We start from the raw sequence: 13,931 nt of genomic DNA on the forward strand, positions 1-13,931 counted from the left end.
CCACAGATGTCTGAAGTTTTGAGGGAGCGTGCAATTGGCATGCTGACTGCAGGAAAGTCCACCAGATCTGTTGCCAGAGAATTAATGTTTATTTATCTAACACAGACTGCCTCCAACATAAATTTAGAGAAATTGGCAGTACGTCCAACCGGCCTCACAACCACAGAGCATGTGTAACCAAGCCAGCCCAGGACCTCCACATCCGGCTTCTTCACCTGCAGGACCGCCTGACAACTGATGAAACTGAGGAGTATTTCTGTCTGTAATAAAGCCATTTTGTGGGGGAAAACTCATTCTGAATGTCTGGGCCTTGCTCCCAAGTGGTTGGGCCTATGCCCTCCCAGGCCCACCCATGGCTGCGCCCCTGCCCAGTCATGTGAAATACATAGATTAGGGCCTAATGAATTCATTTCAATTGACTGATTTCGTTATACGAACTGTAACTCAGTAAAATCGTTGAAATTGTTGCATATTGTGTTTCTATTTTTGTTCAGTATAGTTTGCCATCTATGAACATGTTATTCAATGCGTTTCTATGGACTAAGGCCAAATTCAATGTTTAATCAAATAATTGTTGTATATATATTGTTTTTTTCACTTCCCTACAGGGGTCCTAAAATTCAAAATCAAATTGCAAAATGATCCATGGTATGACCATCTTAAAACATTTCCATATGTTAGCTTAGCAGAACTCCCATTAGACTTGTAGGGGTTAATTGATGTGCATTGTCCATGTCAAATAAATAAATACATTGATTCTGTTAGAAATTTGGCCCTGTCCATATATGCCAATTCCCTCCAGTGTAAAGTTAATCAATCATCTTATAATTCTGCATGTTGTCGACTAATGGCTCAATTCAATCTGTAATGCTGAAGTTCTGCGTTACAGCATCATTTGAATTTAAAGGCAATGTTCCCGTGTTCGTGGAGACTACATTCACGGCAAATGCTGCATGTGCCCGCTCAACCACAAATTACCTTTACATTTCAAGTGCTCTATAGCACTGACGTTCTGCAAAACAAATGTATACCAATACAAAATGGAAAATATAGGCATTGTCCTTACCTTTGTCTGTTTGAAGACGGTTCTATCTTTTCACAGCCGAATCTGCAAAGGAACGCATGATATCACAGTTACATTATCTGTAAAACTTCAGAGAATCAATTACTTTTAACTGAAATAAGGTTAATCTAAAGGTACAACCTTTGTATTGCATGCATTTTCTGGTTAATAATCGTAGGTTGTTATTTTATTACCTGTCTTGGTACGTGTAATGCAATGGCTGACCCTTTGATGATGTGTCCTTTTATAGTCAAATTTCAGTTGAGCCACCCACATTCAAACCGGTTCAGGTTGATGTTTTCTTCCCTATGTAGTTAGTCTCTGTGCATCAGTCTGTGCCAGGTTCCCAAGGTAAACTGGATGACCTGGACAGATTAGATGCCAGTGATGATTAACATGTCATTGTTAACTTAAGTTATATTTCACTGTAAATGATACAGAGTTGGATGGTTGTAAATGGTGGTTTGTTTCTTTTTCCTGTAAACTGTGCAGCAGTATCACAGTAAATGCATGAAGGTATACATGTATTTCTAACGAAAATATGAAAGTTCCTGACTGTATAGCTTACTGGACTCCTCCACAGCCATATCAAGGGTACAAAATATGGTTCCCTGATCAATTTGTTATAATACTGTATTTTCTATGTTTTTCATAGACTTGGAAGATTATCCACCATTGTGACATGTTCAAATAAACAAACCAATTATTCTGTTGGATAAAATACACATAAAAAATACACAAAATACACAGACCTGAGGGGTTTACAACAAACAGGATCAGTGGGTTAGCCAGCTAATATGACTAAATATGTTTTACATATTATTTTGTGGCAGATGTACATGTTCCAGGAAATGGTGTGACAGAAGAATACTGCAGTACGTGCCAAGTTCGTATTCCCAACCCACCTCTTTTCATCTTCACATCACTTCCACATAAGTGGAAACTTATAAATCATAGTCATTATGATGTAATAGGAATGTTAAGAGCACATTTTAACATTATTGGCAAGAATTGTAGTACTCATCATTGTATTCTCTACCAGAACGTTTGTTGGCCTTCTTTGATGTCATATAGGTTGATACATTGCTATGTTTTCATTTATAAAGCCTTTTTACAAAAAGTCCCAGTGTAGGCTACTAACCTCCTTGCTAAACTTTACATAGGAGTTACCACAGGGATGTCTAACTCTGGAAATTCCTTTGGTCTCTCATGAGTTAGCTTGGTAAATCAGCTATTCGTTTTCTTGAACCATATTTGTGGAACAATCTTCGAAATGTTCTTACATTTGATGTTTTGGTGCCTCTGGGAAATTCAGAAAGCTGATTGAGGACCTTATTACTGACGAATTTGTTTGTTTTTTATGACCCTGTTTTTCTTTCTGCCTACATTTTGTATTTACATTTTGATGTGTGTATTTCCGCGGCCTCCCAGAAGAACTTTAAGCTCGCCAACATCGCAGACGACTTCCGCTGCAGGGGACGGGTATGTGCTGTCTGGGGGCTGTATTCATGAAGTGTCTCAGTGGAGGAGTATTGATTTAGGATAAGTTTAGCCTTTTACATGGACAGGAGGGCCCTGATCCTAGATCAGCACTCCTACTCTGAGATGCTTGATACACACGGCCCCTGGTCACATGAATTTTAAGGCCTATCACTCTGATGACCTTAGTTTAAGGAGTATTCATCTCTACAATAGCCTGCTCTACTGATTCATAGCCTATAGGCCCCACCCAACAAACACGCTACCTCTCTTCCTTTCTCTATGATGTCCAGGCAGTATCGTCAAGACCACAACTACCAGACGGCAGCCCGACAACAGTCGAGACCCCCGTGTCCGTGCCGTGTGACTACTGCTCTCCAGGGGACACTAGCGAGGCAGGGAAAGGGGAACCTGGGGCTGGAGTGGTGGTAGAGGTAGCGGTCAAGACGTGTCTGAAATGCGAGGTGTCCATGTGTCAGGTAAAGATCTGAGAGGCATCCATAATTTTAGCATCCATAATTCCAAATGCACCCATGGTAAAGCACTATGGAGCAGAAATATTCCAATATTCTTATTCCGTTATCTAAGCACTCTTTTTGCACAGCACCAGTATTCTCAACACATTCAAGTGTTGGATGTGCATAACACTGTCTTTTTATTTATTTTTATTTTTTAAAGCTTTGTTTTATTTTACATTTTCAATCAGCAGGTAAGTCAAGACAAACATGAACTTTTTCTTCATTTTGTCCATTTCAGGAGCACGTGAAGCCCCACCTGGAGCTGCCTGCGTTTAGGGAGCACCCCCTGACTGAACCCCTGGGGGACCTGAGGAAGAGGAAGTGTCCCGAACACGATGAGATGTACCGCTACTACTGCATGGACGACCGGGTGTCTGTCTGCAACGCCTGTACCATCGAGGGGAGCCACGCCGGACACACCATCAAGACCCTGAAGAACACTATGAAGGATCTGAAGGTAAACAGCTCTAAAGTTATAAAACCTATAAAACAGTGAATAGGTTCATCACTGTGTGTTTAAGTCACGGGCACAACTTTCACCGGGGACAGGGGTGACATGCCCCCACCCCACACATTCTGAAATTGCATTTTTGTCCTAGGCAAATGTGTGCTTTAGGACCATGTGGACACCTCTGAGCGTGTTGGAGTGTTTATCTGACTGGATACCCCCACTTCTAAAACCAAAATTGCACCCCTGGTTTAGGTTACATATCGTTATGGAAGAGTGGTAGAGTTAAGAGGTCTCTGTTTGTTGGTCTACTGGTCAGGAGGGGGATGTACAGGACTAAATGAAGCACTCTAAAAATGAAAGATAGAACACTTAGAACACACTCGCACACAAGAAGTATGTACTCCCTATCACTTTCGATCAAACAAAAAGGTACACACACAAAGAACACACCTCTATACTCTAGACGAGGCCTCCACAGAATGGCAATTGATGAGTCTAGAACACAGGTGAATGTCATTGTCACTGCTGTTGTCTGACATGGTTGAGCGAATGAGAGACAATGAGTGAGTCCCAAATGTCACCCTATAACCTAAATAGTGGGAAGAGAGAGATCCCATAGGGTTCTGGTCAAAAGTAATGCACTATAACGGGAATAGGGTGCCATTCGGGGATGAGACAAAACATGATGTGATCTCACTGTTTGAATGTTGTTCAAGCTGCTTCCGAACCAATGTGAAAAAGGGAGACATTTCCAGTTGAGTTCACCATTTACCCTCACTATAGTCTTGTTGTCATAGTGAATGTAACATCTCTGTCCCCTCCTTCAAACCCACTCTCTCCCTCTGTTTCTCTCTCTCTCTCCCACTCTCCCTCTCTGTTCTCAGGGCTCTCTGGAGAACCAGCTACAGAAGGTGGACAGCAAGTTGAACAAAGCAGAGAAAAATCTCCAGGAGCAGAAGGAACAAGAACGACTGAACAAGGTGATATTGCTGATCTAGGATGAGGGCAGCCGGTGATTGTCAAGCAAATAAATACCGGTCTCACGGTAATTGACCGTTAATTAACATAAACACATTTCCCATCTCTTGGCTTCCACGCATAGCCTATAAGCCAATGATGCAGAACTTTGGAACATCTACATAAAAAGTTAATATAGCCTACACCATCACAATAAATCCATTATTTATTTTAGTCTAAAGAAAAATTATATGAAGAAAATGAAGTCTATTTCAGAAGAGCATAATCTGAGTTGTCTTTATGTTAGGCCGTGATCTGGCTATGCCATATGGCTGTGGGCTACACTAGTTCATTTAGCAGACAAGATTTGTTTAGAATTCCGTGGCATTATTTTATAGTGTGAAAAATACAGTTGAACATAGCTGAATAAAATAGGAGTGTGCACATGGGGCTATTCTGTGTTGAGCGGTTAACAAAGAAACCGTTCCTCCTATATGCTTCATCTAGAGTTATTTATGCAACTTTAGTTGCTCTACATGTTTTGATTTTTAATACATTCTAAGTCGCATCAAAGGCATGAGCTCTGCTTTGTTTACTGCTCAGGCTGTACACACTTAATCAGTCTCTCATTCACAATTTAACAAGCACTTGATAATGCCTCGAATTTCCCGGCGGCATCCTCTTTGTGTGGCCGTAATGTCCCCTAAAAAAATCCATGCCTTTTTTGTCCGATGTGCCCTTGTGCTGAATATAATATTTATAATTCCCTTCTCCAGGCTTCATGCTCCAAAGCACCTCACTCACATGGCTCTCTCAGATTGCTCAATTCTTATTAGCCAATGCCCGTCACGTGATCGGCTCTTTCTCACAGGCTAGGTGCATATTGAAGACATTAGAATAACTGTCCACATTTACTTTTTGGCAGACTATTCTTGATTTAATCTTGTCTTTACATATACTAAATCATATAAGTGTGAAATTAGTTTTGATTTAGAATGGATCATTATCATGCACCTGTCTCGAAACAGGGCCAGCGGGAAAAAATACATGTCATCTATGCACTTAAATAGCAAATGGAGGACGCTTTTCACGTGGTTAATTTTCAGGCAGTTCAGGCAGTTGGCAAGTTTGGTAGGCTACTAATGACCATCAGCAACAACAGAGTTTGGAGAAGCCTAATTACAGTGACTAAACTGTCACATGGAATTTGACTGCCATCATGACTTGTGACCACCCGTGTGGCGGTAATATGCTCACCGTAACAGCCCTATCTAGGATCAGTTTTGCATTTAAGATTGTAATGAACATGATTATGGACAGGTGTTCACACCTGATCCTTGATCACCACTCCTTTCCATAATGTAAGATGTCATGTATTTGTATTGTTTACAGAGCTGTATATTTAAATTTGTTGTATTAACAAATATATATATTTCATCTATTTTCATGTCTGAAGATGAGGATCAACTTTTGATCACTGATTAGTTAGTTTTTGGTTAAACACACACCTACCTCTCAACCCTCTCCCTCTCTCTGTGCAGAGGTTCCTGGAGGACTCAGACCAGCGGGTCACAGCCTTGGGGGAGGTGTTACAGGTCCACCTGGAGGGCTTCCTCACCTCCCTCAGGGACTGTTCCTGCTCCCACGGGGTCGAGTGTGGCCCCAGCATCCAGCAGAACATAGCCAAGGCGGTCCAGGACCAGTCCCGTCTGCAGGATGTCCACAGTGGCATCCAGACTCTCGCCCAGGAGAACGACCCCTTCCGCTTCCTGGAGGTCAGTGTGCGGATTAATTGATATACATGGACAAATGGATGTGCCTTTAACATTCTTTTTAAAACCGTCCTGCTGTTCCTAAGTAGCTTTATTGTTTTATTTTCATTAACTAAATGTTATTATTTTTTTGATGGGGATTGGAAAAGATGCGGACAATTACATTGATGGAAGCTACAATCCCTGTAATAGTAGAGCTGATCTACACCCCCCCCCCCCCAAAAAAAATAAATAAAAATAATGAATGATGTTATTCTTTGCTTCTCTGATTTGCTGTTTAGGCGTACAAGTCATCAAGCAAAAAGTAAGTGGGTTATGTGTGTGTCTGTAACGTTCTTTCTTTCTCCTCTTCGCTTGAAGAGGAGGAGTAGGGATTGGACCAAAGCGCAGCGTGGTTATAGGACATAATTAATTTATTAAAGGAAAAAGACGAAACACGAAATACACTTGTGAATATTACAAAACAACAAAACGACATAGACAGACCTGAACTGGAAAACTTACATAAACACGCAGAACAGGAATAGACTACACAAACCGAAACAGTCCCGTGTAGCGCGACAAACACAGACACGGAAGACAATCACCCACCAACAAACAGTGAGAACATCCTACCTTAATATGGTTCTCAATCAGAGGAAATGTCAAACACCTGCCTCTAATTGAGAACCATATCAGGCAACCCATTAAACCAACATAGAAACACATAACATAGAATGCCCACCCCAACTCACGCCCTGACCAACTAAACACATACAAAAATAAGAGAAAACAGGTCAGGAACGTGACAGTGTTTCCAACTGTCTATGGGTGTTGCACCATTTGCAGTGTGTTTGTGCGTGTGTGTGCGCGTTTCCGTGTGTGTGAGCTTTGTCTATGGGTGATATTTAATTTGTAATGCGTGTGTCTCTCTCCACCTGTCTATGGGTGATGTGCCATTGCTAATGCGAGTGTGTTTGTGTGTGTTTGTCCCAGTTTCTGCAGGCAGTTGAAGAAGCCTCTGTTCCACCCAGAATGCGCTTGCGTGGACTCAGACGGCCTGGCCGAGTCCATGGAGGCTAAACAGGAAGACTTCCTCACTGAAGTACACTCTCACATCTCTCACCTCATCAACGAGCTCTGTAAGTAACAGACTGGTGTGTGTGACAAAGGTAGAGGGAACTAGAGTGTGTTGAATAATTTGAATACATTTTGAATTTGTGGGCACAAGCACACAGAAATGATAATGTATCATGTTCACATATGTATGTACAGTTGAAGTCGGAAGTTTTCATACACTTAGGTTGGAGTAATTAAAACTAGTTTTTCAACCACTCCACAAATTTCTTGTTAACAAACTATAGTTTTGGCAAGTCGGTTAGGACATCTACTTTTGTGCATGACACAAGTAATTTTTCCAACAATTGTTTACAGACAGATTATGTTACTTAAAATTCACTGTATCACAATTCCAGTGGGTCAGAAGTTTACATACACAAAGTTGACTGTGCCTTTAAACAGCTTGGAAAATTTCATAAAATTATGTCATGGCTTTAGAAGCTTCTGATAGGCTAATTAACATAATTTGAGTCAATTGGAGGTGTACCTGTGGATGTATTTCAAGGCCTACCTTCAAACTCAGTGCCTCTTTGCATGACATCATGGGAAAATCCAAAGAAATCAGCCAAGACCTCAGAAAAAAAATTGTAGACCTCCAAAAGTCTGGTTAATTCTTGGGAGCAATTTCCAAACGCCTGAAGGTACAACGTCCACATGTACAAACAATAGTACGCTAGTATAAACACCATGGGACCACGCAGCCGTCATACCGCTCAGGAAGGAGACGCGTTCTGTCTCCTAGAGATGAACATACTTTGGTGCGAAAAGTGCAAATCAATCCCAGAACAACAGCAAAGGACTTTGTGAAGATGCTGGAGGAAACGGGTACAAAAGTATCTATATCCACAGTAAAATAAGTCCTATATCGACATAACCTGAAAAGCCGCTCAGCAAGGAAGAAGCCACTGCTCCAAAACCGCTATAAAAAAGCCAGACTACGATTTGCAACTGCACATGGGGACAAAGATCGTACTTTTTGGAGAAATGTCCTCTGGTCTGATGAAACAAAAATAGAACTGTTTGGCCATAATGACCATCATTATTTTTGGAGGAAAAAGGGGGATGCTTGCAAGCTGAAGAACACCATCCCAACCGAGAAGCACGGTGGTGGCAGCATCATGTGGGGGTGCTTTGCTGCAGGAGGGACTGGTGCACTTCACAAAATACATGGCATCATGAGGATGGAAAATTATGTGGATATATTGAAGCAACATCAAGACATCAGTCAGGAAGTTAACTGTAACGCCTGTCGTCGGAAGGAGTGGACCAAAGCGCAGCGTGAAAAGTGCTCATGATTTTATTTATTATCAAAAAACACTTGAACAAAGTAACAAAACGAAAGCGAACAGTTCTGTCAGGTAACAGAGACTAAACAGAAAATAACTACCCACAAAACACAGGTGGGAAAAAGGCTACCTAAGTATGATTCCCAATCAGAGACACACTCGGCCAAAAACAAAGAAATAGGAAACATAGAATGCCCACCCTAATCACACCGTGACCTAACCAAATAGAGAAATAAAACAGCTCTCTAAGGTCAGGGCGTGACATTAACGCTTGGTCGCAAATGGTTCTTCCAAATGGACAATGACCCCAAGCATACTTCCAAAGTTGTAGCAAAATGGCTTAAGGACAACAAAGTCAAGTTATTGGAGTGGCCATCACAAAGCCATGACCTCAATCCTACAGAAAATGTGTGGGCAGAACTGAAAAAGTGTGTGTGAGCAAGGAGGCCTACAAACCTGACTCAGTTACACCAGCTCTGTCAGGAGGAATGGGCCAAAAATTCACCCAACTTATTGTGGGAAGCTTGTGGAAGGCTACAAGAAACATTTGACCCAAGTTAAACATTTGAAAGGCAATGCTACCAAATACTAACTGAGTGTATGTAAACTTCTGACCCACTGGGAATGTGATGAAATAAATAAAAGCTGAAATAAATCACTCTCTACTATTATTCTGACATTTTACATTCTTAAAATAAAGTGGTGATCCTAACTGACATAAAACAGGGGATTTTAATTGGATTAAATGTCAGGAATTGTGAAAAACTGAGTTTAAATGTATTTGGCTAAGGTATATGTAAACTTCCGACTTCAATTGTATTTTTGCTTGGGTTTTACAAATGCCCTTTGGGTTTCCAGGTTCACATGTACATTTATTTTTACATAGAAATAAACTATCTGAACTGTTTGTCTTTTAGTTGTCTTTTTTTGTGCGTTTGACAAATAAACCAACCTAAAGAATGTACTTGAACCACAAACACTTTTCTCCACAGACTTGATTGCATGCATGATAGAACAGCAGAATATGTACTGCAACATGTCTTCAACTACACTGTCGGACGCTCCTCTCCTCTGTTTCACCAACAAAACCAATAACAAGAGGCGCTGAGGCGAACAGTGGCACAGTTTCACCAAATGTGGATTCTACCTTTAACAGTTTTGTCTTCTACCAGGTCCCGTAGTCCGGGAAGAGGAGGACAGCGGAGGAGAGGAGGAGGATGAAGATGGTGACGACAGCAGTGATGGAGATGAGCAAGAAGAAGCTGAGGAGGAGATGAGGAGTGAGGAAGAGGAGGCTGTACACGACCAGAGTGAGTCAGCAGACGAACTTTACAGTCCCGAAGGGCAGGAAGACGAGGAGGAGGAAGAAGAGGAGGAGGAAGAAGAGGAGATTCATTCAGACTGATGAAATTACTTCCATTTAAGTCTGATTTTCAGTCAAAAAGTCATGCATTGATGTCAGTGGGAGAATGTGTGAAAAGGCTACTTTGGATTTTTCCATAAATTACCAAAATAACCATTTTGGGAAACCTTTTAAATATTATACATCAATCTTTAGAAGATGAGCTGTTTGAGTGCATATGGCATCCCAAATGGCACCCTATTTCTTATATAGTGCACTACTTTCAACCAAGGCCCTATATAGGCAATAGGGTGTCATTTGGAACGTAGACTGTTTTTATTTTTTTTCAAGATTATACTGTAATAACGAAACACTTGAAACTGGGCTTCTCATTCTAACCTCATACAGTTTTGTTTTTGACTAAAGCACTTTTGATGTGCACAACCTCTTTTTCAGACCTGGGTAGAAAATAGTATTTCTGAAATATACTATTTGATTTATTATTATTATTATTTTTCAAATACTTTTCTGCATTTGCTTTGTAATGTAATATAGTTTTGGATCTATTCTATTGCTTCCATTAAGCCAGGCAAGCTTGATCAAGCACTGCTAGAAGTATTTGTAATAATTTCACCTAGTATTTGAACCCAGGTGCGGGCTGTATTATACATCCAGGGAAAGCCACATCTTAAGTATTTATTTTGATTCTCAGGAAGATGTATTATAAGGTGTTTATTATTTGATGGCACTTTGATAAATAATATTGAAAGGTATTGCACTGATCACTTGCAGAAATGTATGTCTTCATAAACTACAACGGGCTACCTGACTAATTATACACCATTAGTGCATTTAGTTAGCATGGTCCCTGATCTGTTTGTGCTGTCTTGCCAGCTCCAATATGAATGACCATCATAGTTGGCAAGACAGCATAAATGGATCTGGGTCCAGGCTAGCATTTAGGTGTTCATGTGTAACCAGACAAATGTGAGTGCATATCCTGACTTAATTCTGTTTGATGTGAATTTTATACCAATGAAAGTTAGATGATAGAAGACTTGTGGATGAGTGTGTGAAGCGTGGGTGTGTTTTTCAAAAGCTGTTTGAAATTTATGTAAAAGTTGGTGAGCTATATGTTTATCAGTCTATCGTTTAATAATTAATTGTTCTTATGGTATTATGTTTCATCAGTTGCATACCTGGGTTGTATTCATTAGGCACCAAATGGGGGGGGGGGAAACAGACTGAAACAGAGAGAGATCTACCAGCACTGGTCCAATAAGTAGCCCTTGTTGTCCTTTTCCGTTTTGAAACGGTGTGCACTAATGAACACAACCCATGTCTCATGACTTGTAGTTCTGAGAAATATTTGAAGGCCTACTTCTAGTGGTTGTAGCAATAGATAACTTGTTACTTTAGACATGTTTTGTATCGTTATCAATTTGCACAGTTCTGCAAAGAACATAGTGAAAAATTGCTTTTTTGTCCTGCAAGGGATTTAAAAAAAAAGGTGATCTGAAAAATATAATATTTTGGGGGATTTTCATACTGGTGAATTTGAATGTGGTAAAATTGTCATTCTATCCAGCCAATAAACTCAGCATGAATGTTATTATAATAGCACATTGCATTCATATAACATTTCATTGGCTTCTTTCAGACCCCAACATTCTTTTACATTATTAATTATTTTTCTCCTTTCACTTTTATGAATACTTGAAACTATAATTCCAAGAAATGTCTATGTCAGCCTGGCCTCAAAGATGTAACATAGTAAATGCAAATCTGTGACACAAAGGTTAAATTAAAAAATAATACCCATTAAACCTAGCGGTTAAACAGGGAAACAGTTTTTCCACCGTTCTTTTTTCCCATAAGGGATTTTAGAAACACAATAAGGGCTGTATTTCATGTAGGCTTACCTTGGTGTAACGTTTTGATAACAATGTCAATCTTTCGCGGACAAGATTAATTTTATCAATATAGTCAGCTCTATTTACTCTCAGATTCGAAAATGCTAATTCACATCGGCGTAGACATCATGTAAAAACAACAAATCCCTGCAAGCTCCTGCACGTCATCTCTAGCTGACACCTAACAGGTATTGTGTCAATATAAAACTTGCACAAGACAGTTCACAGAATTATCCATTAAAGAAATGTAGCCAAATTATCCATTACTACATTTAACTAACATTAGATAGTTAATCCAGAGATTCTTACTTTTGGCTCAAATTGGCAGTCTCTTCCAGATCATGGCATTTGTAGTTCTTTATGATAGCCACATTAGCAGCTAATTAGCATATCATTTTTTTGGGGGGTGGGGGGGGGGGGGTGAATACAGAAAATAAAAATCACCTTGTCCTAGAGAGATTTACATGGTTATCAAAACATCACACCAGGCTAAGCCTACATGAAACACAGCCCTTGTTTAAGTGTTTCTAAAAACCCCTATGGGAAAAATGAATGGTGGAAATATGATTGGAACCATCTCCCTGTTTGACCGCTGGGTATTATGACTCATACTGTGGTAGTCTATTTGTATGATATGTTTGGTATGGGTTACATAAGACAGAAGGTTACTTAAAACATCTTAAGGTTCTGACCCTTTTTTTTCTCAATTTGCTGCATTCGACCATTAAGCCAAAAACAAAAAGAGGGAGGTTGGCCTGGGAGTATGGGTGGGTGTATAACGTGAATGTTCGAATCACATCACAGACAATTTTAGCAACATTGCAACTACTTAGCATGTTATCTAACCCTTCCCCTAACCCTAACTCCTAAATTGAACCCTAAACTTAACCCAGCTAACGCAAGATAACATTAGCCACAACAAAGTGCAATTAGGAATATATCATACTTATTGTACACTGAACAAAAATATAAACACATGTAAAGAGTTGGTCCCATGTTTCTTGAGCTGAAATAAAAGATCCCAGAAAGGTTCCATACAGCTTATTTTTCTAAAATGGTGTGCACATATTTGTTTACATCCCTATTAGTGAGCATTTCTCCTTTGCCAAGATAATCCATCCACCTGACAGGTGTGGCATATCAAGAATCTGATTAAACAGGATGATCATTACACATGTGCACCTTGTGCTGGGGACAATAAAAGGCCATACTAAAATGTGCAAGTTTTGAGGGAGCATGCAAATGGCATGCTGACAGCAGGAATGTCCACAAGAGCTGTTGCCAGAAAATTGTGTTCATTTCTCTACCATAAGCTGCCTCCAATGTGATTTTAGAGAATTTGGCAGTATGTCCAACCAGCCTCACAACTGCAGACCATGTGTATGGCATCGTGAGGGCGAGCGGTTTGCTGATGTCAACATTGTGAATAGAGTTCCCAATGATGGGGGTGGGGTTATGGTATGGGCAGGCATAAACTATAGACAACGATCACAATTGAATTTTGTCGATGGCAATTTGAATGCAGAGATACCATGATGAGATGCTGAGGCCCATTGTCGTGCCATTCATCTGTCGCTATCACCTCATGTTTTAGCATGATAATTAATACACAGCCCCATGTCGCAAGGATCTGTACACAATTCCTGGAAGCTGAAAATGTCCCAGTTCTTCCATGGCCTACATACTCACCAGACATGTCACCCATTGAGCATGTTAGGGATGATCTGGATCGACGTGTACGACAGCGTGTTCCAGTTCACACCAATATCCAGAAACGTTGCACAGCCATTGAAGAGGAGTGGGACAATATTCCACAGGCCACAATCAACAGCCTGATCAGCTTTATGTAAAAAAGATGTCATGCTGCATGAGGAAAATGGTGGTCACACCAGATACTGACTGGTTTTCTGATCCACACCGCTACTATTAAGGTATCTGCGATGAACATATGCATTTCTCTACTCCCAGTCATGTGAAATCCATAGATTAGGGCCTAATGAATTGATTTCCTTATATGAACTGTAACTCAGTAAACCTTAGAAATTGTTGCAT

At 40.3% G+C, this 13,931-nt stretch overlaps 1 protein-coding gene across 1 annotated transcript; it reads left to right on the plus strand.

Moving 5' to 3' along the window:
• Positions 1 to 2,479: 2,479 nt before the first annotated feature.
• On the plus strand, positions 2,480 to 10,029 carry LOC120042336 (E3 ubiquitin/ISG15 ligase TRIM25-like; the record flags this gene model as incomplete). The annotated part of the gene is made up of 9 exons (XM_038987145.1): positions 2,480 to 2,545; positions 2,836 to 3,021; positions 3,299 to 3,517; positions 4,396 to 4,491; positions 6,010 to 6,243; positions 6,522 to 6,544; positions 7,216 to 7,361; positions 9,797 to 9,958; positions 9,995 to 10,029. Coding segments are annotated over 9 exons (1,167 nt in total), but the record flags the coding sequence as incomplete, so codon positions are not given.
• Positions 10,030 to 13,931: the final 3,902 nt, after the last annotated feature.

The sequence above is a fragment of the Salvelinus namaycush genome, unplaced genomic scaffold (assembly GCF_016432855.1).
Source record: "Salvelinus namaycush isolate Seneca unplaced genomic scaffold, SaNama_1.0 Scaffold657, whole genome shotgun sequence".
Lineage (NCBI taxonomy): Eukaryota > Metazoa > Chordata > Actinopteri > Salmoniformes > Salmonidae > Salvelinus > Salvelinus namaycush.